The 27,831-nt window shown below is 36.5% G+C and overlaps 1 protein-coding gene across 3 annotated transcripts in view; it reads left to right on the forward strand.

Moving 5' to 3' along the window:
- ZFHX4 (zinc finger homeobox 4) overlaps positions 1 to 27,831 on the forward strand; it is a 123,547-nt gene that overhangs the window by 81,956 nt on the left and 13,760 nt on the right. For 2 of the 3 annotated variants that reach the window (XM_062489767.1, XM_062489787.1), the window contains exons 5-7: positions 18,658 to 18,774; positions 24,998 to 25,131; positions 25,288 to 25,488. In XM_062489767.1, coding sequence (XP_062345751.1) covers positions 18,658 to 18,774; positions 24,998 to 25,131; positions 25,288 to 25,488 — 452 coding nt within the window. Of the gene's footprint in view, positions 1 to 18,657; positions 18,775 to 24,997; positions 25,144 to 25,287; positions 25,489 to 27,831 lie in introns of all 3 variants that reach the window. The other variant, XM_062489776.1, reaches the window with a different exon arrangement.

Raw genomic sequence — 27,831 nt, forward strand, 5'->3', positions numbered from 1 at the left:
TAATTTAGCATAAAAATGCAAACCTACATTTTCTAAGTAGTTACCTTCCCTTCCACTAAAACATGGAAATATATTACATAACTCTAAAGTATGTGTGGCTTTTTTTCAAGGTGTTATTAAATATGACAAAATGGCATGCCTTTTCTTTTTTACTGTTGTATGTAAGGAGATACGAAGGGTTGCACAACTTCTTTTTAATCAAAATCGTTGTGGTAGATATATATATATATTTCCACACTGCTAAACTCATGTGTTGACTTTTCATAGAAATACTCCAGGTGTATTTCAACAGAACTGAAAAATCTCCCTTAGAAATTTCCTTTCCCACCAAGCAAACTCATAAGCAGGTTTTCATCTGTGTGGATGAATAGATATATTTTCAGGATTACTTCATTAAGTGGACACTTTTATTTATCTCATTTATTAAGAATGTTATGTTCCATTGCAGATGTTTCAGGGCATGACACATGGGCCTGGAATGTCAGTGTGTGATACCTTTGGTGAAACTCATGAAACATCCAGACTTCAGTTAGTTGTGCTCTGCACTAGGAACTTAGCAGAATTTTGACTTTGTTCCAGAGCTGTAATAAAAGACTGGTATTTACTGTTTTCAGAGATTTCTGAATAATATTTGATAAGCTCTCCTCTTCTTTTTATAAAGTGGCATTAGTTCAAGACGAGCTAGATTTAAGAAGTACAAGATTTACTATCCAGAGTAAGAAACAGGATATTAGTGTTTGTGTTACTCAGCTATATTAGGTGTAGCTGTGAATCAAAAAATTTTATCCTGGAAGCTTCAAAACCTAAAATGTTCATCTGTTTGTCCCTCTTCCCCTCTTTCATTGAGCTGGTTAAGTAATAATAATTGAAGCTGGATGTTTAGTTTTCCTAAAGATTCTAGTGAAATAAATGTGTTATAGGTAAATATAGTGATGAGCAAATAGTGTTTTTCTATCATATTTCTGTCATTAAGGGATATACATGTTGTGCTGGATTTCATTATTTGGTTACATTCCACACCAATTTCCATAGAATCTCTAAGTCTTCTAGATATATTTGCTGACAATCCTACACTGTTAGATTGTTTTAATTAAAAAAAAAAAAAAAAATAAACCCCTGTCGTGACAGAGCTGAAGTTCCAAGCTACTTCTCCTATCAGAATTCTCAGCAACACACCTACTATCTGAAAAACAGTGCAATTAGTGGCAATATGGGATTTTAGTTTTGTTTGGAATGTGTAAAATTATTTTCCCAAGTCCTTTTTGTTTAAGCTTGTAATTTGCAAGACATACAAAATTGTTGGAGAGAGAAGTCCACCTCCTAATTCACTAGTCTAAAGATCAGACTTGAGAAAGCAGTGCAAATGTCAAGCACTTCATGAGAGAGAGCAAATCCAAGGGTAGGTGGTGCTAATCTAGGTACATTTGCAGAAGTGGCATAGCAATTGTGATACAGAAAATAATCTAAAGACCATTAATAGACTGAAAGCCATTACCATTTTTTTTGGAAAATATTAGGTTTCTTACATAATGATAAGCTATGGCAGAGAGAGAGAGTATCACCGCATTAATTTTAAATTAGAATTAAAACGGTCTTTAAATAAAGCCTTTGAAAAAAAAGTATCTCTGAAAATGAGTTAATATGGTTTGATCAAAACAGCACTATATCATTACATGGATACTGTGAAAAGTATGAGCATCCTTAATTTAGTTACTTTTATTAAAAAAAAAATAAATGGGATCCCCTTCATTTGTTTGGAAAGACACTTGAGAATGGGCAAAAAAAAAAAAATTAAGCCTTTGCTCAGTAAGGACAAAGAGAAAGCCTTTCCCCAGAAAGTTAGTCATAGCTTTGTTAATGCAAATAGTGAACTCTGAAAGGTGGCATCTTCCTGCAACAGAAATTTTAGTCTGCATATCCTGGAGCAAGATATCTGACAAAAGCACCTCAAAGAACAAAAAATTCCTCATTGCTCCCAGGAGCCAAACAATCTGTTAAGGGAATGAAATCCACCTGGCTTTCAACCATTTTCAGTTTGGGAGGTAACACACATGAAGCTTCTTGAGGTCTAAATATTGAAGCATAAAACCATAAATATGGGTGGAATGATAAAATTATTGATGTCTGGCCCAGTTCAGGAGACAGGGTCCAAGTTCCCAACTGTCTTGGGAAGAGTGATGTGGCTTTGGGTTTAAGTTAGTGTCTCTGGAAACTGAGTTAGGTATGGCAGCTTCTCCAAAAACTGACACGCAAGCACTACTGTTTTCCTGTGGCGTTGAAGGTACATCCCATCATATTTTTCTAGACTCTGCAATAACAAATGGAGTTTCTGGTTTTGTTTTCTTGCATTTGTAGGCTGTGTTAAATGTTACATACTTTTCTGCTCTCCATGTCCAATTTAATCAATATTACAAGTGCTCCCATGTGGTAGGCGGAACAGTGGCAATAAAGTGAAATTTCCACAGCTTTTACCCATTGAAATTCTCAGAGGGCAAGATTCTTATAAACTTCACTTTTCTTCCTCTGTAATAGATTTAATAGCTCCATTCAGGAAGAAAGTCTGATGTGCTTTCTCATTTTCAAAATGTAGATAGCAAACCAAGCTTTATTCTATTTCCAGCTCTTGAAGAACTTTGAAATTTTAATATTCTTTTACCATGAGTGTTGAGAAATGTACTTGTCTCCAGAATTGCACCAATGTCCCAGTGTGACTCCGCATTTAAAAATGAGGGAGTTAACCGAGGTAAATTCCAGACATTCCCAAAAAGTTTTTGAAGCTGGTGTGATTTAGGTCAGTTTAAGGCTGTTTGGAATATTTTATTCTACACATAGGAATTGATTATGTCCAATGACATTAGTTCTGTAGTCAGAATGAAAACTGACTACATTGGCTCTGTGCCACTGGGCATCCTTTTCATTTCAGAGCTTTCCTCCCAGCCATTTAAACCATCTTTTAGGCATCTGTGTGCTGCTGAAAACAACTTTATCAAAGCTTCAGATCTGGTCTTTAGTCCCAGAGTTCATTATAATAGTTTAGAACTTGTGATGTGTGCTTCCTCTTGTTTTGGTGTCCTTTGTTACAAAGAATTACTGTATTGTCTTCTTCCTTGTACAATGCATCATTTGGGCTCAGTAGTCACTAGCAGAGTTCTGCTTCATTCTTCATGAGTGATTATTTGTCGTATTAGATTCTCCCCTAACAAAGAAAAGTCGTGAAGCACTGTAATCGAAAGAGATAGTGGAATGTTCACACTTCTTAGAAGATGTAGAAGCAGTTCTAGCCTTTATTTATATGAAATTACTGTTTCTGTTGTCATTGTGCTCTTTCAGTGAAAAATAAACAAACAACAGGAGGAATATTTAATAAAGGGTTTAGGAAAATTAGGTTAGATGAAGAAACAATAAAAAAAGATTCAACACAATTCAAATGAAACAGCAGGGTTTAAATGATCCTGTACATTTATAAAGCTGTGTATGCGGATTTGCTGTTACTTCGTAGGCCAACTGTTTTCATTTTATGTACCATAAAATTATTGTAAATGCATTTCTGCTTAAGCAAGGGTGGGGACTCTTTAAAATGGAACAGGCTGTGTACTGTTTTCTTAATCATAGGAGCCCTAGAATAATTATCAAACAGTGTTTTCCACAGAGTTGATCTATAATTCATCTGAGGAAGAAAACGTCTTCCCAATAAAAGATCTTTTTGGCCTCAATTGTTCAAAGGTTTCTTTTTATTATTATCATTAACCCAATTATCAAATTTCACAACTTCTTCGTTTCTCAGTGGTTTTTTTCATGTGCTTGTAGCTGGAGGGGAAAAACATAGGTGGAGACATTCAGTAAAAGGGTTTTTACAAGGCTTACAGTTATTCTAAGTTACAGCCTAGGGAATTTAATTGGGGGAAGGTTTTTTGGAGGGTAGCTTGTATTCTCTGACACTTTGTAGTATTTTCAATTCCATAATTCAACAGTCATAAGAGTGCATTAAAATTCCTGATATTTATAAAGAAGTCAAATTTGAATTATCAATGAACTGATTACATGGATTGTGGCTCAACCAGAGCCCATCTGCTGCCCACACCATTGGCTGCAGCCCATAGTTAAAGAATAAAATACACAAAATAAATATTGTTCTGTCAGATCTGCTGTGCTCACTGAGATTTAACACCATTTCTTCATTCCATAGGTTGCTGTTTACAAGTGGAAGTAAGAGAATTACTTCAAAAGTGAATGTACTAAATGTGCTCTTTTAGTGTAGTTTACATATGGTTTTGCTTTATTTAAGTAACCCCACCCCTGTACTCTGGGTAATTGTGAGTTGATTGTAATGCATTTGAGTTGAGTATTAGGTTTTCTATTTGCTTAGGCCTTATGTAATGGTGGTGGTGCTTTTAAAATTGTTTCTTACTTTTTTTCCCCCTGAACTATGACATTATTTTATTGAACTCTCTCATTCTTGCATAACTCTTAAACTGAGATTGTGAGTATAGCACCTATGGTGAGACTTTCCATGGAAATTCCAAAAGTTGACCACTCTTCATACACTCCTCCAACAAGACATTTCTTTCCTGTTGCCAGCAGTAATGCACACCTATAACTTAGCCCACAGCAGCACCCTACTTGCCTTTGGTGGCTAGGGGCTGAGCAGTAGGTCTTGGCTTCCAGTAGCAGACCATTTTTTGGCTATGAGGGAATGAATGACAGCATTAAGACTGAAAACTATTTTGAATTAAGGAACATACATAAAATATGTCTTCTCTAAAGTTTGATCAGCAACTGCTTCTAGAAGAAATTCATTGAAAGCTGCTGAAGCTGCATGTTGTCTTTGAAGTATTTAGCAATTTTGTTTCCACCTTTGATTTTTTTTTTTTTCTATTAGAAACTAAGGGTTGAATTCAAACTTAGTTATGCTGAATTTGTGGTAGTCTCAAGTGGTATTTCTTATACAATTTTCGATGCGTAACTTGTGAGGAAGAAGATCTAGTTGAATCAGATTCCATTTTCAGCTTGTTTCTCTTAAGGGTATGGTACATGATTTTTCAGAAAGAGCTGAAACACATTTCGTGTCCCCAAATGGACCTTCTGAACAATCCTATTTCTATTTTATTTGGAAATGCAGCATATATGGGCTTGTCATAGCTCATGAAATCCTGATGAAATAGTATTTTCTTTCTATTTTTAAAGTTGACTTTCAATATCTTAGTTAAATAAAGGTAAATATTTTTTTACACTGATGCCTGAATTTCCTTATTTGAGAGGTGAAAAATAGTTTTACTTAACCCCGTGACACACAAAATGTAAGTGTTCAGCTTAGTTTTGTTTCTTTTTTCATGTTGAAGTATCTAGCTCCCCTAGATAGGAGTAAATTTAAAGTTGTGCACTTCTGATTCCTTGTGTTCTCAGTTTCTGTTGAAGTCAGCTTGTCAATTTTTTCTTCTTTCTCTGTATATATATATATATATGTATATATATATATGAGCAAAATATTTTCTATTTTTAATAATGTTCAGCTTTGTAATAACTTCATGAAATGGTCTCCAAAAGCTGCCTGCAGTACTTGTATGCATAGATTTTGAAATGGGCACAAGTCATGCAATCCATTTGAGCTTAGCATCCTGCCAGGCTGACATTCTCTGAAGATACAAAAACATGCATGTGATCCCTCTTAGCCGTCAGCTAAAACATGGCTTTTGTTAGTCTGACAAATTGTGTGCTGCACATGGGGGAATGAGTGAGGAATGTCATCTCATTGTCACAAGCAGTTCAAAATAGATACCAACTCCGAAAAGCCTTGGATGAAGAGTCTTTTCCTATTTCCTCCTCATTTGAGAGTATAGCAAGTATATCTGTGCTGGTCTTGACTATGTCAAGTGTGCTGTGCTCGCCAGATGTGGAAGCTTCCAAAAAGCATCTAGGTAAATACAAATGACAGACTAATGACAAGTTCCTGCCCAAACAGTGTTCATATGAAATTGATGATGTTCCTTTTCATCTCCACAACAAATTATGAGGAGAAAGCCCCTCTTTCTTCCCCTACCTGTGCTTTTGGGACAGAGACTATTGCAAATAAAACAGGAAAGCAAAATCTTGAATGCAGTTTCTGCAGTGAATTGAACTGGAGCGCTGCTTTTTAACCACATAATCCATTTTAAAAAGTTTCATGAGTGGCAAATGAACATGTTGTATATATTGTAGAGAAAATAATATCTTCCCAAGCTTCTTTGGGATACTAAAGGGAGTGTACCTCAAAAAGAGGTGTTTAGACAGAAAATTGCGGTGCCTCCAGTAGTTGCTTCATCTTGCATTTTCACACAGTTATCTGAAATGCTTGTCAGATGCAAGTATTTAATGTCTTTCATATGTGGGGCTCAGAAATGTCCCCAGAACAGCAATCTGACTCTCTGTCAGCAGCATAAAGATAGGACTGTGCCTAAAAGCCACTCGTTTAATTTTCACTGGTTCTTTTTTTTTTGTTAAAAAAAGATAAATATATGATGTAAAAAAACAAATTCAAACTCTTTTACCCATCTCTAAAAAAGATCTCAACATTGTGTGCTCAGATGCTGTATGAGACTAAAAATAGAAGTCTTTAAAGATGCATGGACTAAGTATACAATAAGCGGCAGAATTTATTTTATTTTTTATGAAGGTGCCTAAATTAATCTTGCTCCTATAATAAGAAACCTCATAGATTTTTTTTTTCCTCCTGGTTTTGGAAGTTATGTGCTGCTTGCTTCACATCATGTTCCACTTTTCAAGTGAAATACTACTATAAACGAGTGGCTATTATAATCCCCAGACCTCAAAGCCCAGCACACATGGCTTTGTGAACACATGATTTGAAATGAGGGGAACTTTCTCAATATATTTGTAGGTTGGTGTGTATGGAGGATATGTTTTATGAGGACTATAAAATCTGCTTAAAGGCCAGGTGTTGACCATCTATTTTGCATTGGTAAAAATCCTCTGAGCCTAATGTGTGGCGTTTTGCTAATTCCTCTAAGACTGTGGAGATTCTCAAAACTGCTCAGTTTTCAGCCCATGGGTGCTAAGATTAACACTGAGCACTTATGGAAATCAAATGTCGTGTGTTCACTTAAGCCCATTTTTCTGTAGTATGACCTCTGAAGATTTCTGTGAATACCTTTACTCAACCAAAGAAAATCCGTGCCAGTACTTTAAAAAGTTCATCTTCTTTTCTATTTTTCATCTTAGTGGTAACTGGAACTAATTTATGCTGAGGTGATCAAAACATCTTGTTTCAAAGAGAAAACAATAATTGTCACAAATGTAGCACATCTCTCCAGTTGTAATTGTGTCTCATCTTTCCTTGTCTCTTTCCATCATAAGAGAAGCTACAGTATTTTTTGTAATTACAGCATGTATGAGTTGATTATTGTGTCTTAAAACACTATTTGCCGACTCAAAATTATTACATTTCCTCAGTACTAGAATAGATACCTGCCTCACTGTGATATTTGCTAACTACAGTCACTGTACGAGTCCTAAATTCCCAAGTCCTATTCCTAAATACTACTCCTAAATTAGCTAAGTTGAATCTAGCATAGTAAAGTAAAACAGTAAAATATTACACTTTATTTATACCATCCCTGTAAACTTCAGCCTACTTAGTGCAGGAAAATCCTTGTGCACAGAGTGTGAAGAGAAATAATGTGGTATATTTAAGACAATGAAAAGCTTGCTTCCATATCTGTTTCTGCTGGAGGGTTTGCTTTTTTTTTTTTTTTTTTTTTTTTTTTTTTTTTTTTTTTTTTTTTTCCTTCCCTAAGCAGGTCACCCTACACAGCCTTTTCATAGGAGTTCACTAACTGTGTGGCCTTCATTTTCTAAGTGCTTGATTGGAGGCTCTACGATAGTGTTAAATAAGTGCTGAACACACAGAGCTGCAAATGAAAGCAATCAGTGCTGTGCTTTGACCATATTAAGTGCTATATAGTGCTATGTACTTTGAAAAAATTGGGTCCCATCTGTATCAAAGTGGGTTCTCCAAGTTAGATTTTTTTTTAACCTCAATTTCTGTATAACTTCCCTTTCTGAAATTGCAGAATTGCCTACTCATCTCTTAGGAGATAATGAAGATAAATTCATTAATGTTTGTGCAGCAATTAGAAGTCAATAATGAAAAAAAGAAATTGACTTTCAGAATAAGTTGAAGAGATGCAGTAAGTAGAACATCTGGCTTCATGTTAAACAGTAAGGAACAAAGACCTGAAGAGCTTTTCACTGAATAAGTATCAATAGTTTTGTGCAGTGAATAAGGTAAAAGGTTTTGCATAAGGTAGAGCTTGATCAAGATATTTAATATTGTATCAGAAGGGAAGAGTATTTATTTTTTAGGATATTAAAGTATTTTACTTTTTTGATATTATTAATAGCTCTAAAAACATAAGGGGGAGGGTAGGATTTGCATCTACAGTCCCATAGCTATTAAGATTTAAACTGGGGGGAAAAAAAATTCACCATGTAGTAATCTACTAGAAGTCACATGAAACATCAGTGGATTTGAATTTGCTACACAGAGCCCCCTACCCTCTCAGCAAATCAGCTGAGAGTAGCAGAATGTTTTTCTCTTCTCTTCTCTGTGGATAAACACTGGTGAAAGGTAGTGCAATAAGCATGAAGAAAAATTATAACAACAAAAAATGATTTAATACTAGGCCGTGGGGGACACCATATGTTTCTAAATTAAGTTTCTAATCTCACTGTCTAGTAATCATTGTCTTTACCTACTATTTTCTCTGGGCAATTTTGTACTTTTGGTCCCAGCCAGGTCTATTTCCTGCAGTCCAGTTTGGTGCTGTAGTTTGGTGTGTGGCTGATAATAGTCGTACTCTCCTGCCTTCTATTTTTCATTTTGATCCTAATTTTCACCTCAGTTTCTCCTCCCTTCCCCATGTCCTGTTCTTTCATGTTCTTTTCCACAGACCACATTCTGCTTACTTTGCTTTGCTCCAGGTCACTGACCCCAAAATCTCCCTTCCACACCTCTTTTGCTCCTGCCAACCTATGAGCATAGGGGGGAATATGCTGCTCCTTCTCTCCTATAGCTCCCAGTACAGTGATAAAGAGCCAAAAAAGGTTGTTACTATTATTATTATTATTATTATTAGTAGTAGTAGTAGTAGTAGTAGTAGTAGTAGTGGTAGTGGTAGTGGTAGTAGTAGTAGTAGTAGTAGTAATAGAAATATTGGTTTTACCATATTAGTTTTATCATAGTATGGGCAATGTGGTTGCAGTCTAGTTGTTCAGGGAAGCCACCAGGAGAATTTGTAGTTTAGAAGACCTAAGTTGTAGTCCCTCTTTGAGAAGGGAAAGTGCATTGGTTACACACAGGAACTGGGTGAAGAGATTTGTGGAAGCTCAGTGGGATGTGACTGCCTGTGCACTTTGGTGAGCTCTCAGCACTGTGGGGGGTGTGAGTGTCTCCAGTGATTACAGATTCCTAGAAGAGTGTCAGCTCTTCAGTGCAGGGAGCTTTTCTGGGCATGGGCATGGCTGAATTTGGGCAGTTTAATTGGATGTACCACGTGCCAGACATCCTCCTGTCTTCCAGATTAAAATCACTGGAACATTGAAGATTTCCAAAATGTGCATATACATATAAAATATATATTTTTCATAATCCTATTCTTAGAAGTAGATTAGTCAGTTTGGCTGAAATTAAAAAAATAATAATTTTGAAAAAAGCACATGCTATCCAACCTGCAGCAGGGATTCAGCACAGCTGATTTCAGCTCAAGCACTTAAATTTTTTTGAAGCTATAAGCAAATTAAAAGGCATATGTATGGTGGGAAGTCTGGATTACACTTGCAAATGGGACCTCCTATCTACTTTTTAAAAGACATTAAAAACAAATGTTAAGTTCAGGTCTTGTTCAGAAGCTTTCACTGAGGTATTTTCAGTAGTATCAAGAGAGTCACCTCACAAGGTATTTCAGGACTTTAGCTAGACTGGCAATGTAGATTTGTGCTCGTTAGGCAGTTGTGAGTGAGGAATCTACAGGCAAGAGATGTCCTCTGCTTCCAGGAAAGTAGAAGTATATTGATGACAATAAAAATTAATTTAGAGGGGGTGGGGCATTGGTTGTGTATGGAAGAAAGAGCATTCAAATTAGTTGTACATTTAGGAAAGGTAAGGGTAGTGCAGTACACAGAACAATGAGAATTGAAAAACTTAACTGAAGGAAAGAGAAAATGGAAGATGGGGGAAATTATCTATTATGTTGCACTGGTTTAGTAAAAAACAAAATGGATATAAACCAAGCCAAATCAAACCAAGCCCTTCTGTTGCTGTGATACAGGTAGCTTTACAGCAGGACTGGGTGACCTGAAATGCTTGACTTGGCCCTGGGAGAGCCCCTTGATATAATCGGCATTTTTGAATTCAGGAAATCTATGTCTGCCATCTCCTCTATTTCAGTATTTGTGAGTCACATGCCATTGTGCGAGAACCAGGTGATATTGCTCATCTTCAGAATATGCCATCAAAGTGTCTCCAACAAACTTGGCACTGGACTCATATTAATCGATAGTATAGTGCAATTCCTGACATCAAACAATGCAGCAAGAAAAGATCAGGTTGAGGTATTGAAGCACAGTACTGAAATTGAAAGCATCCTGCTACTGTGGAAAGGGGATAGAGATGTGTGATGTGATGGCTATGCATCCCAAGCACACTAAAATACTGTAATATTTACTGAAACATTTCACAAAACTTCATAATAGTCAAGTTATTACACAAAAGTTTGTTGTCTGAATTTCCCAGACTGAGTCTTGAGAAGGCAAGGAACGACAGTAACAAAAGGGGCTGTGAGACAGCAAGAAGGCAGGAAAGTACTGCTGTTTTTTACTACTTTTACTGGTTTTGATGAGCAGACTTTTATCTTCTCCTCCTTTCAGAGGAGTTTGGCCATGTGTTAGTATACTATATTTTTAGTAGTACAGCTCCAGCTGAGCCAGGAAATCCAGTTTTTACAGAATATTTTTTGGAGTAATTTGCAGTGGATGTCTTGGTGAAGATTCTTACAAATCATTCCAACGTTGTGATCTGGGTTGGAGGAAAAAACTAAAATAGCATCTGTGTTGTCTTTTGGAAAAAAAACCACCCCAAGGGCCACGTAATGTACACATATGTTAAAGAAGCCAAATTTAAGGTAATATTTGCAACAAGTAGGTTTGCAAAAAAAAAAAAATTCCACTCATTGCTATATATGCTGTAGAGTACTTGTCAGGCAATTGTAGAAAACAAACAAACAGCCCCCTCACCTCAATCCCCCAACAAATAATTCGGTAAAGATTATTTAAAAAAAAAAAAAAGTCAGAATTGTTTTTTTTCAGGAAAAATGTTATTCAGTAAAAATAGATCAGCTACTTCTGCCTGCGACACATCAAGAAAGAGGAATATTTAAACTGGAGTGTTGTAGTTAGCTATCTTATAAGACATAGTACAAGAATTTATTCAGGTCAGAAAAAGTATCCTTAAAAGTGGAAATAAAGCCCGAGTGATATTAATAAAGCTGAACTTAGAGATTGGCTACGAGGAGAAAATATGTGGAGGTATCTAGAAAAACTAAACAGGAATTGTTAAAGTATCTCGGAAATCGAAAGCCTGCAGGAGTCATTAGGTCTGCTAGACCACCAGAGGATAGTCATTCCAAAATGATCAGGAGATGGCAAAGAAAATAAATTCCTTTACTTTAGTATTCTCAGAAGACAAAGAAGAAATATATGCACTAATAGAATTCTTCACAGATAATTTCAGAGACATACTGTTAGAGAGCCAAAAAGAGGTGAGTAATTCAGAAAGAAAGTCTGGAAGGTAAATAAAAAGGATTTTACAGTGTATTTCAGAGAGAAAACCCCAAAGTGAGTCACTTATGAAATATGTAATTTAAATGACATTTTAAATGAGTTCTTAATTAATATTTCTTTGTAAATAAACTCCAAAGGATTTTTCTGAAAACTGTGAATGGCAGACTCAATCTCACCACATACGGGATATATTGGAAACTCAGCTCATGTTGGAAAATATGCAAGAACTTGGGGACAGTAAAAGTGTTTGTGTATGAAGGGACATTGAACACACAGATTGAACAGCAAAACAGAAAAAGTAAAGTGAATTATACTGTGAAGATTCAGTATTTTGTTTTTTTTTTCTCCCGCTGGCTTGAAATGAACAGCCAGGACATTGATGAACATCATGAGAAAACCCTCCTCGACTTTCTGGGCTTTAGGTCAGGCTTAGGTTCACCCACCTAACTTCTAGTGTTTAGCAGCAGTGAAAGTTCTGTCCAGGTGAAAAATCTGCATTCCAAACACTGAACTTAATTTAATTTCTGCAATCAGGAAGGAATTAGCAATTCACCTATGTAAAGTCAGATTTGTGCCCTTAAGATATTTGTGTCTCCTTCCACAGAGAATAAGCTTAGAACAGTGCCTGAAATTAGGCAGGGTATATCCAGCATGTTGAATAAGAATTAGCAATGAGGCTTAATTTTCTTTTCTACATAACCTTGATGGAAATGTATTAGTCCTCAAGTCAGACAATGGTAGTGCTCTTCATGCTTTATGCTGATGGGGGAAACAGCATTTTCTATGAACCATAATGGCAGCCAAAAGGAAAGTAATGATCAGTTGGAAAAGTTAGACTATTCTCAATATAGTTTCATGCTTCAATGCCTTTCTAGAGATGGCCAAGTAAGAAAAGTATCCCTTTCTGCATAATAAATGATTAACTGTACATCTCCAATCACATCTGGAAAGCATTTCTGAGTTTCATTCTGAATAGCTGACATTCTCTGTTAATGGTTTTGTCAGCATATGCTTCTTTTGCTTCTTACAAAATATTTGATAAAATATTAATGTAGAAATAAAACAACAAAAACACAAACAACAGATTTTCATATTTTCTGATAAATCAGTATGGCTCAGCATAAGTTTAACAACAGTTCTTTTCCACATTTGCACTATTATCAGAGTAAAATATGCTTCTTTTCCTGATCTGCTGTGAGACTACAGGAGGGAGACTAGAAAGCAGACAATCCCAGGAAGCAACGAGAGGGAGGGAGAGCTTGCACAGCAGCCGGACTGGAAAAGACACCCCACCCCTCCAAACTTCTGGGGAGAACATTCCTTTTCCAGCAGCTGGAAGTAGACTGCAGTTAAAAAAAAATAAAAAACAAAAATAAAAAAAAAAGAAAAAAAGTCTAGAATAAACTAGATTATGAATGAATTAAGTTCTGGGCAGATTAGCTGGTGAAAATGAATGTTTTCTGCCTTCAGAAGCTAGGAAACAAAACAAAGTAGGGTAGATGAGAGCTGCCTCCCTCCAGCAGCCAGAGGGGTGAGGCTGAGTGTGGCAAGTGGGGAATACAGGATGCTGGGTGGAGTGGGTGGATAAAGTGGGTGTGATTTGTGACACTCTTTGGGAAGGACCCACCAAGGCACACTCTGTCCAGCCAGCTTTGCAGTCGGTCTCCTCTGGCACAGTGATAAATTTCAATGAGAAGCATTAGACTGCCATAAAAATTCAAATGATGCACCAGAAAACAAAATGATACAATTTGATAATAACTGCCAGTTAGCACTTTTTGGTCAATATGATGATCATCACTTAATTATAGGCTTGTTTGTGGGAAGTTCAGCCTCCTAAGAGCTCTACTTGTGAATATAACGCAGTGATTAAAAACAGTTATTAACCGGTTGGTGCCATTATTCACCCCGAGTCCCTAAAGGAGAAATTAGAAATCCTTTTTGAAGATGAAATATGACCACTAGAGGATGCAGTCAAGATCCTGAATGAGTGAGGCATCGTATTCCTCAGTCATCCTCTGCAAGGCCAGCCAGAATATAGAGCAAATACCTCCTGGTGTATTTGGTGAATAAATGACAGTGCAGGAGTCAGGAGGAATTTATCAGCAAAGTAGTATAACTAGGATAACCCAGAAGTCAATCCATAGGCCCTACTTTTATTTAACTATTTTTGCATAGTTTGTGGGTTTTTCTTTGTTTTTCTTTTTCATTGTTTCTCCTTCCCCTACATTATCTATTGTCTATCCATCCCTCCAATCTACACACTACTATTATCCTTTACAAGTGGTGACCTTCTCATCTGGACAGTTAATGAGCCATTCATTCTACTGGTTGAACCTGGGATGCACCTGTGCTGAACGCTTATGGCTGCCTTAGATTCAGCAATTTATTGAACATATTCAGTAAAAAAACACAATTATTTTTAAAAAGCTCTCTCTTATTTCATATTTATTTGCTTACTACTTTAGTAGTTTGATTTATTTGTTCCCCATCCATCCAGCCCTCAGCCACAAACACTTGCTTAATCTTGTTTTCTCTCTCATAACCACAATTACTCACCCACAACCAGTAGATCATCTTTATTTAGGAAATTACTTGCAATTTGGAGAGGGCAAAAGGGATACCAACAACAACAACAACAAAACAATCCAGGACCAAAACAGGAAGTGCTGGCTGTTAATTGATATATCAATGATGTAAAAAACCCCAAATGAACCAAAATCAACCCATGAAAATAATATGTTTTTTTGAACAGACTGGAGAATAGACTCCCAGTGCTGCTCATCAGTAGGGAGACTTCTCTGATAAAACACAGGGAAAGGTAATTGCCCCTGTAATTAACACAAAGCATTTAAATTAAAAGTGAGAGGATTGTTTAAACTCGTCCGTGTCTTGTTTTACTAATAATTATTTAATTTTAAAAAGTTTATATTTTTCTTCATACCCTCCTTTGTTTATGGTGTATGTATCTGTTCCTTAAATCACACCTCCTTAAGTCAGGTTTTTCTAACCTATGTATGAATATTTACCTATTTTTTTTGCTGGTACCTCCTAATCAGCTTTAGCTGAGGCCGGGATTTTCCAATTGAAATCTTCACACATTTGACTTCACTCGACTGAGGAAAATCACAAGGGTCTTACTTCATAAAATCAGTACAGAATTAGACCTGTGTGTAGATTAACATACTAAAGTACGTGACATAAAATACAGAATGTACAATATCAACTGATTAATGTTACCTCTGACACAAGAATTTTTCATTTTTCCTTATTTCACAGTTTTAGTGCATAATGCTGCTAACCTAATTTTTATGTTTAATTCTAAGTCAATTGTGAGGCAAAAGGTTGATAATGGCTGAGTTCAAGTCATCCAACATCAAAAGAAATTTTCAACATTTGGACAAAATAAAAACAGGTGTGAATAAAATATCATATTGCAATAGTAAGTGTTATTAAAGCCATTAAAGTGCATTTGAATCGGGTGCTCTATTCATTTTCAAAGCTGACATTTGTAAACGTACATAGGCAGGACTCTTGTAAATTTAAAACAGAATGTTGGAACTTAACTCTGGAATCTGTAGCACAATCGTACTGTGTTTGTTGATACATAATAATTCATAACTTTGTGTCTTTGAGCAGGGGGCCATCCAGTTTTTATTTCTGCACAGTATTCTTGTTGGTTCGCACATGTAATAAGAACAAAAATGTTGCTAAAAAAACATATTTGTTGCATTCTGGCATAGGAATGTAATGTCTTTGATAGCACACTTAGTTACATTTCCTCAATATCTGTTCTGACAAACGGTCTTCAGGATTTTTTGTAATTTGCTAACTGCTTTTAAGTTAGAGCTGTTTTATTTCCATCTTCTTTCTTTGATATATGTCGTGACAGTGTGAGCCTCAGACAACCTCTCCGTAATTTTGAAGGAAAATAGGAGAAGTTGTATTATCATTTCTGTCTATGAAATTTACTTCTGAAGTGAATGCCATACATATTTCTGAAATGAATGCCAAATGTATTTTCTAGAAGGGAGTGTCATTGAAAGCCAAGGCAGGCAATTTATACCGTGCATAATAATGATATTAATTTTTATGGTGTGTATAAGTTACATTTTGATTAGTTTTTTGCATGATTAAAAATTTGTAAAGCCTTTATGGCCCCCAGGAGCCTACCTGTAATAAACAGCTCTCACCTTCCAAACCATAAAACAGGTCTGCAGTACTTGAACATTACAGCTAATTGCCTTGCTACATCAAAGGGAGCACCACAAGACTGAGAAAAATCACAGAAGGGGGGGTGGGGAGCGAGGGGCAGTTTCACCTCTAAAGGTTACGTGTTTGTGGCTTGGTGCAGCCCCGTAAAGTTATGGCCTCAGAACTGCTGTTTGCGATTAAGTTGATGGGGAAAGTCTATCCCGCAATCTCTCCCTGCTGCTGACACAGAGTCTTTGTTCACATTCAGATTTCTCAAACTGTTGCCAGGGTCAGGCTGAGGTCAGACACCACGATGATGTATAGGAGAACATGTCTGGGAATTTCTCTCACACTTAAAACACATACCAGAAAAACAGGAGAGCACCCTGCAAAAATTGTCTGATGAGACCCAGATGATACTGTAGCTTTTCTTTTAGTACCTTCATAATTTTCTTTCTCTTTGCCTGACACACACACAATGTTTTATTAATGTGTGCCACGATAGCCCTTACAATTTTATGTCCCCTCAAGATAAGGACACTCAGTAGCACTTTGACACTTCATTTTCCAGCCCGGGGGGATTGGGCCAGTAAATCTAGTAAAAAGAAGCAATGCGTCCATTCCCAAGGATGAGTCGAAAAGGGATTGCCACGGGCTCCGTGAGGCCGCGGGGCCCGACGCTGGATGCGAGGCGGATGTGTGAGCGCTCAGCATTAGCACAGCCCGAGCCGGGCGGGATCAGAGCGCGCAGCATCCCGAGCTGCGCTCCCCGCCGCCCTGACAGCACAGCCGCGCTCCGCTTCCAGCTGCGCGGGGATACCTCCCGTGTTTGATTAGCTATCAGCGCGGGGGGAGAGCGCTCGCACAGCGGGACGGGGGGCTTCCCATTCGCATGGAAATCTTTTTTAATATGCAATTATTTTTAAAAGAAGGGACCGTCTTTCTTCCTGCATTGTTCCAGAAAGTGGACACACATGCTTAGTCCTAACCTCTTGTATTTCCATGTCAATGCAAAACACATTGATCTGTGGTCAGGACTTTTTTTTTTTTTGGGGGGGGGGGGGAGGGGTTGGGGGGTGGGGAAGAAGGTTGGTTTCCAAAATTGCAGCTGTGTTTTTCTCTTCCGATTTGCAAAAGGTTTTGCAGAGAGTTGAGAATCGGATAGGTTTGCCACATCGATCTGGGGGCTGTTTGCCTAGGCATAGGGTTTCAGTGTATGGCTGGCAGTAAGGCAATAGGCAGCAATTTTTTTGTGCTCAGCTGCTACATATGACAGAGGATATTTCATTCTGCTGTCAGAATGTTATTAATAAAACATGGGGTGCGAAGAGGGCCACTATTTCCCCTTTCAATCACTATAGCATTTACAATGAAAATTTTATGCAGTGTGTAATTTTCAGTTAATGCTTGACACTTAAAATGTCGGTAGCTGCATTTTGTATGGTTCCTGAAGGGTTAATTGTATCATGTTCCCTGCATAAAAGCTCTGCTTATCAAAAGTGAATAGAAGAGTGTATGCAAATGTGTGTCTGTGACCTTTTGCCTTTCCAGGGTTAATTTATATGGTCATTAAAGATTTTATGAAATCGAGCGGCCTGGTGCTTCGAATCCCATTTTACCTTCACCTCCTAATTTATATAATTCCTACCTGAACAGGGAAATATGATTTTTATTTGTGTGTGTATGTGTGTGTGTGTGTGCTGCAATGAAAACAGCATGCTGTGCTGTAGGGAGTTGCAAGTCTGGTTATCTGGCATTACTCAGATTGCTAAAAATTCATTAAAATGTGACATCAGCACAGTGAGAGACAAATGATCACAGGATGAAAAGGAACAGTGGGCCTTTCACGGATTAGTGCTACACAGCCCCAGCATAGAAGCTAACTGCATAAACAGATTAATCCACCAGTAGCAGCATAGCTAAGATTTACCGAATAATTAAATGGGCTTGAGTTACTGTGAAGATTTCCATGTAATCTAGCTGGTGTGAACACGTAAGTGAGGTGTGGGTAATGCTGCTTCCTCAGAAGCCGTACACCAAGTTGCATCATTTATCCTGAATGGCTCCCCCTGGAGACAAAATTTGAGACTTCTCCCGCAAAGCCAGAGGTTTATATTTAATACAGTACCTAATACCTAATACTTACTTACTGCAATTAGCAGGATACTGCTGCACTAATAGGATTTATATTTGAGTTCTCCCCTTTTTTTTTTTTTTTGGCTCCAAGATGCATTTTTACATGTGCTTGCTTTTGTTCCAGCCTGTGGGGTGTGTGTGTGTGTGTGTGCGTGTGTGTGTGTGTGTGTGTGCGTGTGCATGCACGTGCATGTATTTTAACACAAATCATTTCCAGCCAAAGAATACGAAATGACAGGCTTTAAATCTGTACCACTGGGGGAAAGCAGGTACTCTTGTAAAGACACAGTCAGATTTTGAAATATTGCAAATTATTTAGAATTAATATCCAACCTCTTTAAAGCAGTGTTCTTTCCCTTTTCTTTCCCCTGACCCTTCTTCCCCCTATTTTGCCACCCTCTGTTAGTGCTGTTCTTATTACAGGGCATATTTTTAAACTGCTGTTAACCGGTCACTGAGTTCGTTTCCTTAGATCTTTTCTGTGTTTGTCCACAGAAGAACAAGGTGAAGACACAGAAGGGTCTGCTAAAAGTACATCAGTGGCTGTGGCTGATGATAAAGACTCAAGTGAGAGAGACAATAGTGAAGGCAAAAAATCTAGTAAAGACTCTGGTAAGATGCTAGAATTTTGTTTTCCCCCTTTTTTAACTTATGAAATGCTCTTTCATTTTGAACTGTCTGGACATTCCCACTACTATTCATTGCATGTGCATCTTGCATGTGATTTCTATCAGTAGCCTCCCATTGACCTATTTTTAATCATAACCATCTGACAGGATAGATGCGGATAAGTTGAAGAATATTACAGGACGACCAGTGAGATTATTTTTTAATCAAATCAGTTTGTGTGCTTGTAATTTTTTAAGCGCCTTTCATTAATCTTTGCTGTACTTGTGATTCCTCTGATGGCATATTAATTTTTCATAAGCATAGGATTAGGTGCCACTTGAATTTTTTCTTCAATCAGGTTTCGCCCCCCTTTTAACCCAAAGAATGTGGGGGGGGTTTGTTATTATTTTTTGCTCTTGCTCACAGATTAGTTACTCCCAGGAATCTGGCCTCTTCCTGGGCATTTATTTGAAGCATTTACAAAAAAATACACAAAATCCAGTGAAAAAGTTTACAGATGATTCAGCCTAAGAAAGAGGAAATATCATTGAAAACGGATTATGGGTTGGGTAATTTTGATCTCCTGGAATAGACAAAGCCCAGTAATGAAAGCTACTGTCTTTGAAAACAAAACCTCTATGTCATGACATTTACTTGTGCACAAACAAACCTAGGGCCAGCATCTGGTGTAGATACCCAAGGCTTTTTCTGTGTTTGATTTGGCAAATATGTGACTTCACCCATGCTTTTTATGTATGAGATGGAAATCTATGGTCACAATGAATATTACATTGGCTACTTTTGCTGCACGCTATACCTAGTTACATTATGTTGGATTCACTGAAGCAGAAGAAGTGCTGAAACAGGTTGAAGCCTATTAGTTTCAGGTAGTCATATATCTTTTCCTTGTATGCTGATGACAGCAGCATACAAAAGAGGTTGTGTTATCCATAAAGACATATAGTTGTAGAAAAAATACCATTTTACATCTGAGTTTCTTTGCACCCAAATTCACCCATACAGCAATTTGATCTTTACATATTAATATTTTTTTAATTCATTTCCAAAAAAAAAAAATATAGATGGCCCTTTCTATGTCAAATCAATTCAGAAGACTGACTAAAAGATTAAAGCTTTCTTTAAGTTTGCTTGTTGACGGGCTAAGGTCAGTACCCATCACAGTTTACAACCTCGACTGCTCTTCAGTCGCTTTATTTTTTGAGATCAAGAGACTGAAGGAAGGCCGATGATGACAAGGATGATGTTGAGCAAGAAGCTGTGTTGTGGTTTAAAATATATATTCCCCTTGGCTGGCTCTCTGACTCGGTCAAAACTGTCTGCAGTGCAGTAAAGCCATGCTCCCAGGCTGACACAGGTCCTGCTATGTGCTCTCCTCAGAGGCTGGCCCGGACACTCCCCAGGAGAGGGGTGACAGCCACTTGCAGCCTGCATTTCCTACCCTACACTTCACCTAGGGGACAGTATGAACCACTTCAGAGAACTTACCAGGCCCTCTCTTTTTCTTAGGCTGGCCTATTTATAGTTGTTTAGGAAAGAATATGGTATTAAAACCCCAGCCCAAAAAAAAAAAAAAAAAGGAATCTAGAAAAAAAATACTGAAGGGGAATTCTCAAAATTCCATCAGGATTAGCCACTCATAAGGGCCAAGTTTAATTAGGACAAACCTATATCCAGATGCCTACTGGGTGCACTGCAAAAAAACAGCATAATTGTTCTGCATTCCCGTGCCAGCAATTGCACAAATAACTTTGCAGTAAGATTCATATAAAAACAAGGGCTGAAATACATGATTGCCTTTGTGCTTTGCAATAGTTTGTGCTGTAAAATCCCGAGTATTTTAGAAACTTTTATTCTCCTAATCTAAATTAATTCTACATATGCAACATTCCGACCATCATCTTAATTTTCACTCAGCTGACAAGTATTTCTAATGACTGCATAACTGCTTCTGTATAATTGAATGTTAATTTGGGCTTTCTCATGAATTGAGTGTTGCAAGTCTTGCCACAGAAATCTCAGGAAAACCAATAAATTAATCACAATACTAACAAGTTAGACAGGAAAGTGGTGTGACCCTTCTTTAGCATAGAATCTATTAGACAAGAAAGGATTAACATGTATTTAGTAACAGTGTGTTTGTGTAAGCTGTTGTGCTGCGTTGCTTACCTTATCTCAAGGAGAAGAGCTTTCAAAATGAGACTTGGCAATATGCAAGTTATATTTGTTGAATATTCATTCAGAATAGAAAAGCCTACTAATGCCTCATTTATATTGTCATTTAAATCTAGTGCCACTTTAGATTAATTATAATCCAAATTACAGCTCTATGTAGTGCAAGAATTAATATGGAATTTATCCAGATTAATACATTTGCATTGAAAATGTAATATGTCTCTGCCATGGCTAAGGGGAGCACTTTTTAATAAGGTAGTAAACATGAAGAAGGATGGAAATTAACCTTCATTATTGCAATGAAAATTATCCTTTCATTCTACTCTAATTAGAAAGAATACTCTACCAGTAATTATAATTTTAGAATTATTTTGAGTCTGAATAACATCATCTGATGTGTCAGAAGTTTTAAATTATGCAATCTTTATCAAATACAAAGATTCATAAATAAGAAAATACTGTTTTTATCATGGCTTTTCCAGGATTTTTTTTTCTCATGAGTGTATGTACTTTATTAACTTTCTCCTTCTTATTAGTCACCCAAACATTTTAAATTTTATTTTGGGGTTTCAAAATATATTGCGAAGGTGATGACATCTGAATTGCAGTGAATTGTGTCATTTTTATATTAGCAATCCTACACAAGTTAAAAAATTCTGTTACTGACAGCAAATCATTGCCTAGTCTATTTCATGGCACTTATTTATAATTAAACTTACTTTTGAGCTAAATGTATTGAAAATGCATTATTAATCTAAAATATGATGCGTATCTTATAAAAAGAACTTCAGTTGTGTTTCACAATTACAAATAAATAAAAAAAATCCAAAACCTACAAATAATGTGTCTCAAGATTTAGAAGTGAGTATTCAAAACATGAATAACAACTGGATTTAGTGTTTTCCTACAAGGGCCTGGTAAGAATGGCATGGCAGTGGAACATGTAGCTATGAAAAGAGTGCACACAGTATGCTCAGGACCATAAGATTTTCTCTTTCCCTCCTCCTTTAATACCCATTCTACAAGACCATCAGTGTTTACAGATTTTCTAGCAAAGCTCCCTAAAACTGAATTCAACCTGGAAAGCAGAGTGTTGATACGGTGAGACAAGGGACTGAATGGTAGTAGCTGGACCATTGGATAAAAAGTTGAATTCTGCTTTTGGCATGTTCACTGTGGCTTGGGAACCCTGGTCTTCTCCATGTGCAGGAGCGAGTGACTCCCTGTGCCAGAGGGCAAAATCAACCACCCTTTTTCTTTTCTTTAAAGCTCACCATTAGTCCCAAACTCAGTTATGTTACTATTGGCCAGATGCAACTTCAGTCATATAAGAAGTAACAGTGCTTGAGGTTGAATGAATCCAGAGCCAAACAACAACAAAAACAACAAAGCCTCTGTAAACTTTGACAGTTTATATAAATATCATAGCAAACATTGTAAAAAGCTGTGCTTTGTTATGCATTTATTGACCCCAGCACGGTGTTTTATAACTCTACTGTTTTATTAAATTAACCGCAAAAGAAATTTAACCAAACCCCCCCTCCCTTGTTTTTATAGAAACAAGAACTATGTGTTTCATGATTATTATAGGCCCTTTGAAGTAATTAAGTTATTCCATCCTGTGGTGGAAGATGATGTGTAATATTAATCTTGTGTGTGACCAGGCGCACACAGAGTGCACTTCAAGATAAATTTCACTAGCAGTTAAATATCAGTTTCAAAACACAAGTAGATGCATTTTCACAAGTAAATTTTTTTTAGGAGAATTTGGTTTGCAATTTCTTTAACAACCAGTTGAGAACAAGCTAGTGTGATGAGGGGAAGAGAAGGCAGAATGTTTTCATTTTGTTTTTTAAATTCAGTTTTCGGTATAACAATGCCCATTTACATCAGCTGAGATTCTGGCCCCTTTGTCTTTAAAAAGGGTGTTTTGAAAGTGACATATTATAAGGTAAGAAACAGTAGAGATGTTTTTGACAGTTGGAAATGAAAAGAGGTTAATAATTTGAATCTATCCTTCTAAAACCCAAGGAACAGCCTTTCTCTCTCAATATAGTACGTCACTTTTTTACTTCCCATAATTCTCACAGTTAAGATACTTAAATTATATGTAAATACAGATAGGCCAGGGAGTACGTTATTAATAGTTATAAAACCAAGTGAGTTATAAAATGGTGCCTTATATGATTTCATCACTTAGATTTTACCTTTAAACATAGGTTGTCCTTTGGGTTGTTGGCCCAGCAGTTACTGAGCAGTCTAAAAGAGGCCTCGGAGATCTGTTCTTGAGAGTGCAAAATTCAGGGGTCTCCAAAGAGGGACTTGTTTAGATGATAAACAAATAATGATGAATTGATCATTTTAAATAGGGAAATGCAGAAGGAATAAGCTTTAACTTGAGCTAGAACATGCAAAAATTATTGTCCTAAATTGCACCAAAAGAAATAATTAACAAATTTGGAATGAAAGTCAATGTATGGGGAAATTACCATTAAGGTGTAAGTCATAAAATATGTTTTATTGTTGGATTTTTTTTTTTTTGTGCCCTTCAGAATATGTCCCTGTATGATTCAGTTTTCAATTAGTTATTATTTTACCATGAGGATTTGGTCTTTACCTTGAAAACTATTCTCTTATTTTGCTTCTCTTTAATGTTGTCTTTGTAAGATCAAATATTGCATAGTCTATATGAAAATAATAATAATAATAATAATAATAATAATAATAATAATAATAATAAATTCTTGATTTTGTGTTTTCTTTTTTCTTGTTTACTTTGTTTCCAAAATGTCCATGACCTTATTTTTAAATTAATCCTAGGTTATTGTGCAATGAGGTGCAATTTGTTCATTTCTATGAACCTTATGTGGATTGAAAAAAATCAAGATAAATCTTCATGCACAGCATACAATCAGATTACCCCTGGACTATATATTTACGTTGGGTCTGATAGCAATCAATGGTTTAGCTTCATTGCATTTCAAGATGTATTTGCACCCAGTGTCCAGTGATAGTGTCCTCACCCTGGAAATAATTTAGTTGCAAATTGACTGGAAGATGGTGAAAATTGAAAGTTAAAATTAGAAATACTCATAATAAACAGCAGAAAAAAGGTCAGATGATGCTGCACTATGATGAGATTGGAATGGTTGGTAAATGAGGTTTTGTGTTTGTCGTGAGATGTATGTGACATGCCTACCCAATGCTCTTGTAATATCCAGCCTAGCAGAAGAGATTATCTGGCAAATTGACGCTGGAAAGAATTTTCTGATGGAGTGGGAAATTAGAATTGCACTCTTTTCTTTGATGTGTGCAAGACTGGGCCACATTACACAGCTAGCTCAGGCATAATATTAAATATAGTATTTAATACTTAATAGTACAACTATCTATAGAAAACAATTATATTCTGGTTTTGATCACAAATGCCAGACTATAAAAATTCACAGTGTAAACATCTAAAGCAATCCCAAATGACTGATCTTTGTATATAATTAATATTAAGTTAGCTCTGAAATCCTATTCTCCACAGTATTTCTTTTAAAGCCTCACTATATTTAGCTTCAGAATAGTAACCAGGCAGGAGTTATCAAAACAGCACAATAATCATATTGCTCAGGCAGTTTAGAAAAGAGAGAGGGTAATTAAACAGAAGCAAATTAATTATTTTGGAAAACAGGCTTTTTAAGCAAAGCTGATTTGTTTTAATGTAATACACAAATTCATACTGAGCTGCTAAAGAAAGAACATTATTGATTAATCTTTAAAGGCAACCTAGGGTTATATAAACAGTAAAGAAGAGTCCATTTTTAAATGTATTTCTAAAGTATCAAGGATAAAAGTGTATTTTCACCTTTGTGCTTACCAGACTTGTTTTATTCAACTTTATATTTTCTCAGCGTTTAAAAAACAAGCAAGCAAACGAAAAAAAGACCCTCAAAGACAATACAGACCTTTGAAGTCAGAGCCTCTTTGTAAACCAGGATATTTTTAAGTTTAAAACATGTTCTCAAAAATTATGTTTTTGAAACAGGAATAGTCACACCAGAGAAGGAACCAAAAGTGAACGCTGTGGTAGGGGCACAACAGCTTCTTCTGGCAAAAGAAGAGGATGGTACAGCTAAAAAATCAAAGCCTCCAGAGGACAATAAATTTTGTCATGAGCAGGTAAAAGGAAATGTAACCATTTAATTGCATTCTAGAACTCTTTTTCAAATAACTCAAGAATGAAACAGAGATGATATGCTGTTAAAATAGCTACATCAGCAAGTTATAAAAAGCACATTGACTAATAGCCTGCGTCTTAACTTCATTTTTTTTCAGTTCTATCAATGCCCTTATTGCAACTACAATGGTAGGGACCCAAATCGTATCCAGATGCATGTCCTGTCACAGCATTCAATGCAACCTGTTATCTGCTGCCCCCTCTGCCAAGATGTCCTCAGCAACAAAATGCATCTCCAGCTTCATTTGACCCATCTGCACAGTGTGTCCCCTGACTGTGTGGAGAAACTGCTCATGACAGTAAGTGCTATAAATGCTGGTGCACGTGCTGCACACACATACCTGGGCCTTGTGGGCCATGCATTTGTTGTGACAAAGTATTCAGGTAGCCTGAGGAGGGGAGTGGGTCAGGCCTCTTAGGTTCTCTTGTCAGCTTATCCAGTGACTGCTGTCCCTTGGGAAAATGGCTGAAGGTGGATTTCACAGTTGCAAAAAGCCTGTGATTCCTCATTGACATTAACCTTGAAAAAGTGAAGCCACTCCATGTCTCTAAGTGCATACCTGAAAATTTGGTCTAATAATACCCAGGTCTCAGAAGTATTGTGACTTCTGTTTGTAAAGTAATAGGAAATCCCTGAAGACTGTAGTTCCCAAACACAGAAGGATTCCTATGTATACCTCTACTATACATTAGTATGTACATTATATACTATTATATACTATAAATTGCATGAAATTCACTGTAAAATAGCTGTTCAAACATCCATTCAAAAGAATGTCAGTAAAAACACAATCAGGTCTTGTAAATATTTGTTATTACAGCATAAATTCAGTTAGAAAACGAACCTCCTAAGACAAACTGGCTCTGGTTTTCTTGCCTCCTTAGATGGAAATGTACTTCAAAATCTCAGTGATCCAGCTCCTTAAGTATTTATTTCTGTATCCATAGATGACTCCTTCATTTATATGGGTGTGGTTGTAGATCTACAACCTCATTCCCAACTAAAGTGGCAAAAATATTAGAAATAGTTGAGACCGCTTGACTGAAGGTCTAAAGTTCCTTGTGCTTAGAGATGATGAGCAAATACACGCTTGGGGAACTTCTTTTCTGTTCCTATTTTTCTTCTAATTATTGCTCTGACAGACCATGTAATTTTGGCCCACTGGAAGGAAAATGGAGTAGAAATTTAACTTTCACAGACCCTTTTAAGAAAAGGGAAAAACATGGAAAATCTCTCCCTCCATATTGAGCAGCACTAGCTTTCTTCTCAAGTTCTTCATGATTCCCTCTATGCTGGTAATGAAGCAACTTTGAAATCTTTCTTCGTCAGGTGCTGTGGAGTTGTCCCAATATTATTTCTGGGAGGGGAAAAAACCCCAGAGTTTCCCAAAGGAAAAAAAATAGTGTAAAACATAATCTTCATAATTCAAATTGTCATAATTGCTAACACTAATATGCTCTGTCTATAACTGAACTCTCTGAAAACAAAGTAAATGTTATTTTTAGCAAATTTTTCTTCTCTGGGACATATACTGCACTCTACATAAATTTTTAAAAGACCTTCCCTACCAAGTAAACTCAAAATAATTGGTATGCTATTAATGCCATGTTTAAATCACAAATGTACTAAACCCAGGTGGTTTTTGGTTTTTTTTTTTAGTGTCTAGAATATTTTTTCCAAAAGACTATATATATATATACATATATATATGCATGTTCTTATGTATCAAAGGTTAGAGGAGCCAAAGATATTTCTACTCATACCTCATAATGAATGTAGCTTCCATTATTTATTTGCAACTCAAAAATCTCTTCTGTGGACAATCTTTTTACTTCTGTATGAAGGAAATCCTATCCTTCTGTTAGAGAGGAGGAGCTGCAGCACAGTCTGGACTGATTTACCCAAGACTCATTAGACAGAATCTGGCAATGCAGGAGCTTGAACTTAAACTTGCTGAGTCTAAATAGGACAGGCCTATATTTCTGATATGCATTTGTTTTAAAGAACAAAGTAAAATAAAACCATGAAATGTTGAGCAAGTTGATGTTCATATCAGCTTAGCTAAACTGAATACTACCAGACTAAGTGTGCACCCTTCAAAGATTTCTGTCTATAATTTGAAATCATAACACAGCAGATAAAGCAATCTGAAGAAGATTTATGAGAAATTGAAGTGAAGAAAGTGAAAAAATCTTATTTTAAATAGAAATAAGTTGTTAGCTCCCTATTTAAATAAGCATAATTTTCTTTCAAAGATCATGGAATGTCCAGGATTTGTGTAAAAATAATGCAGGTGAAGAAAAGTGGGAATGCCCTCAGTGAAAGACTGACTGGTGACCATATCTCAATATGATCTCTGTCTTTGGAGGATATCCTAGGATAATTCCCCTGATAAACCCAATGACCATGGCAAATTCATCTAAACTTTCTTTGTGGTGATACTGAGATCAATGAAATACTGTGTGCATGTAGTTCTATAGCATCCTCTTATTGTGGATTATTTTGAGTTGATTCTCCACCAAGGGACACATGCTGCTCTGGATTATGATCTGTCAGAAACCATAATCAAGGACTGAATCAGGATCTTGATTTCTGACAGTCATCCAGATAGGGTGGATCTTTTGAATTTTAATTTCATACT

Source organism: Cinclus cinclus, chromosome 1 (assembly GCF_963662255.1).
Source record: "Cinclus cinclus chromosome 1, bCinCin1.1, whole genome shotgun sequence".
Classification (NCBI taxonomy): Eukaryota; Metazoa; Chordata; class Aves; order Passeriformes; family Cinclidae; genus Cinclus; species Cinclus cinclus.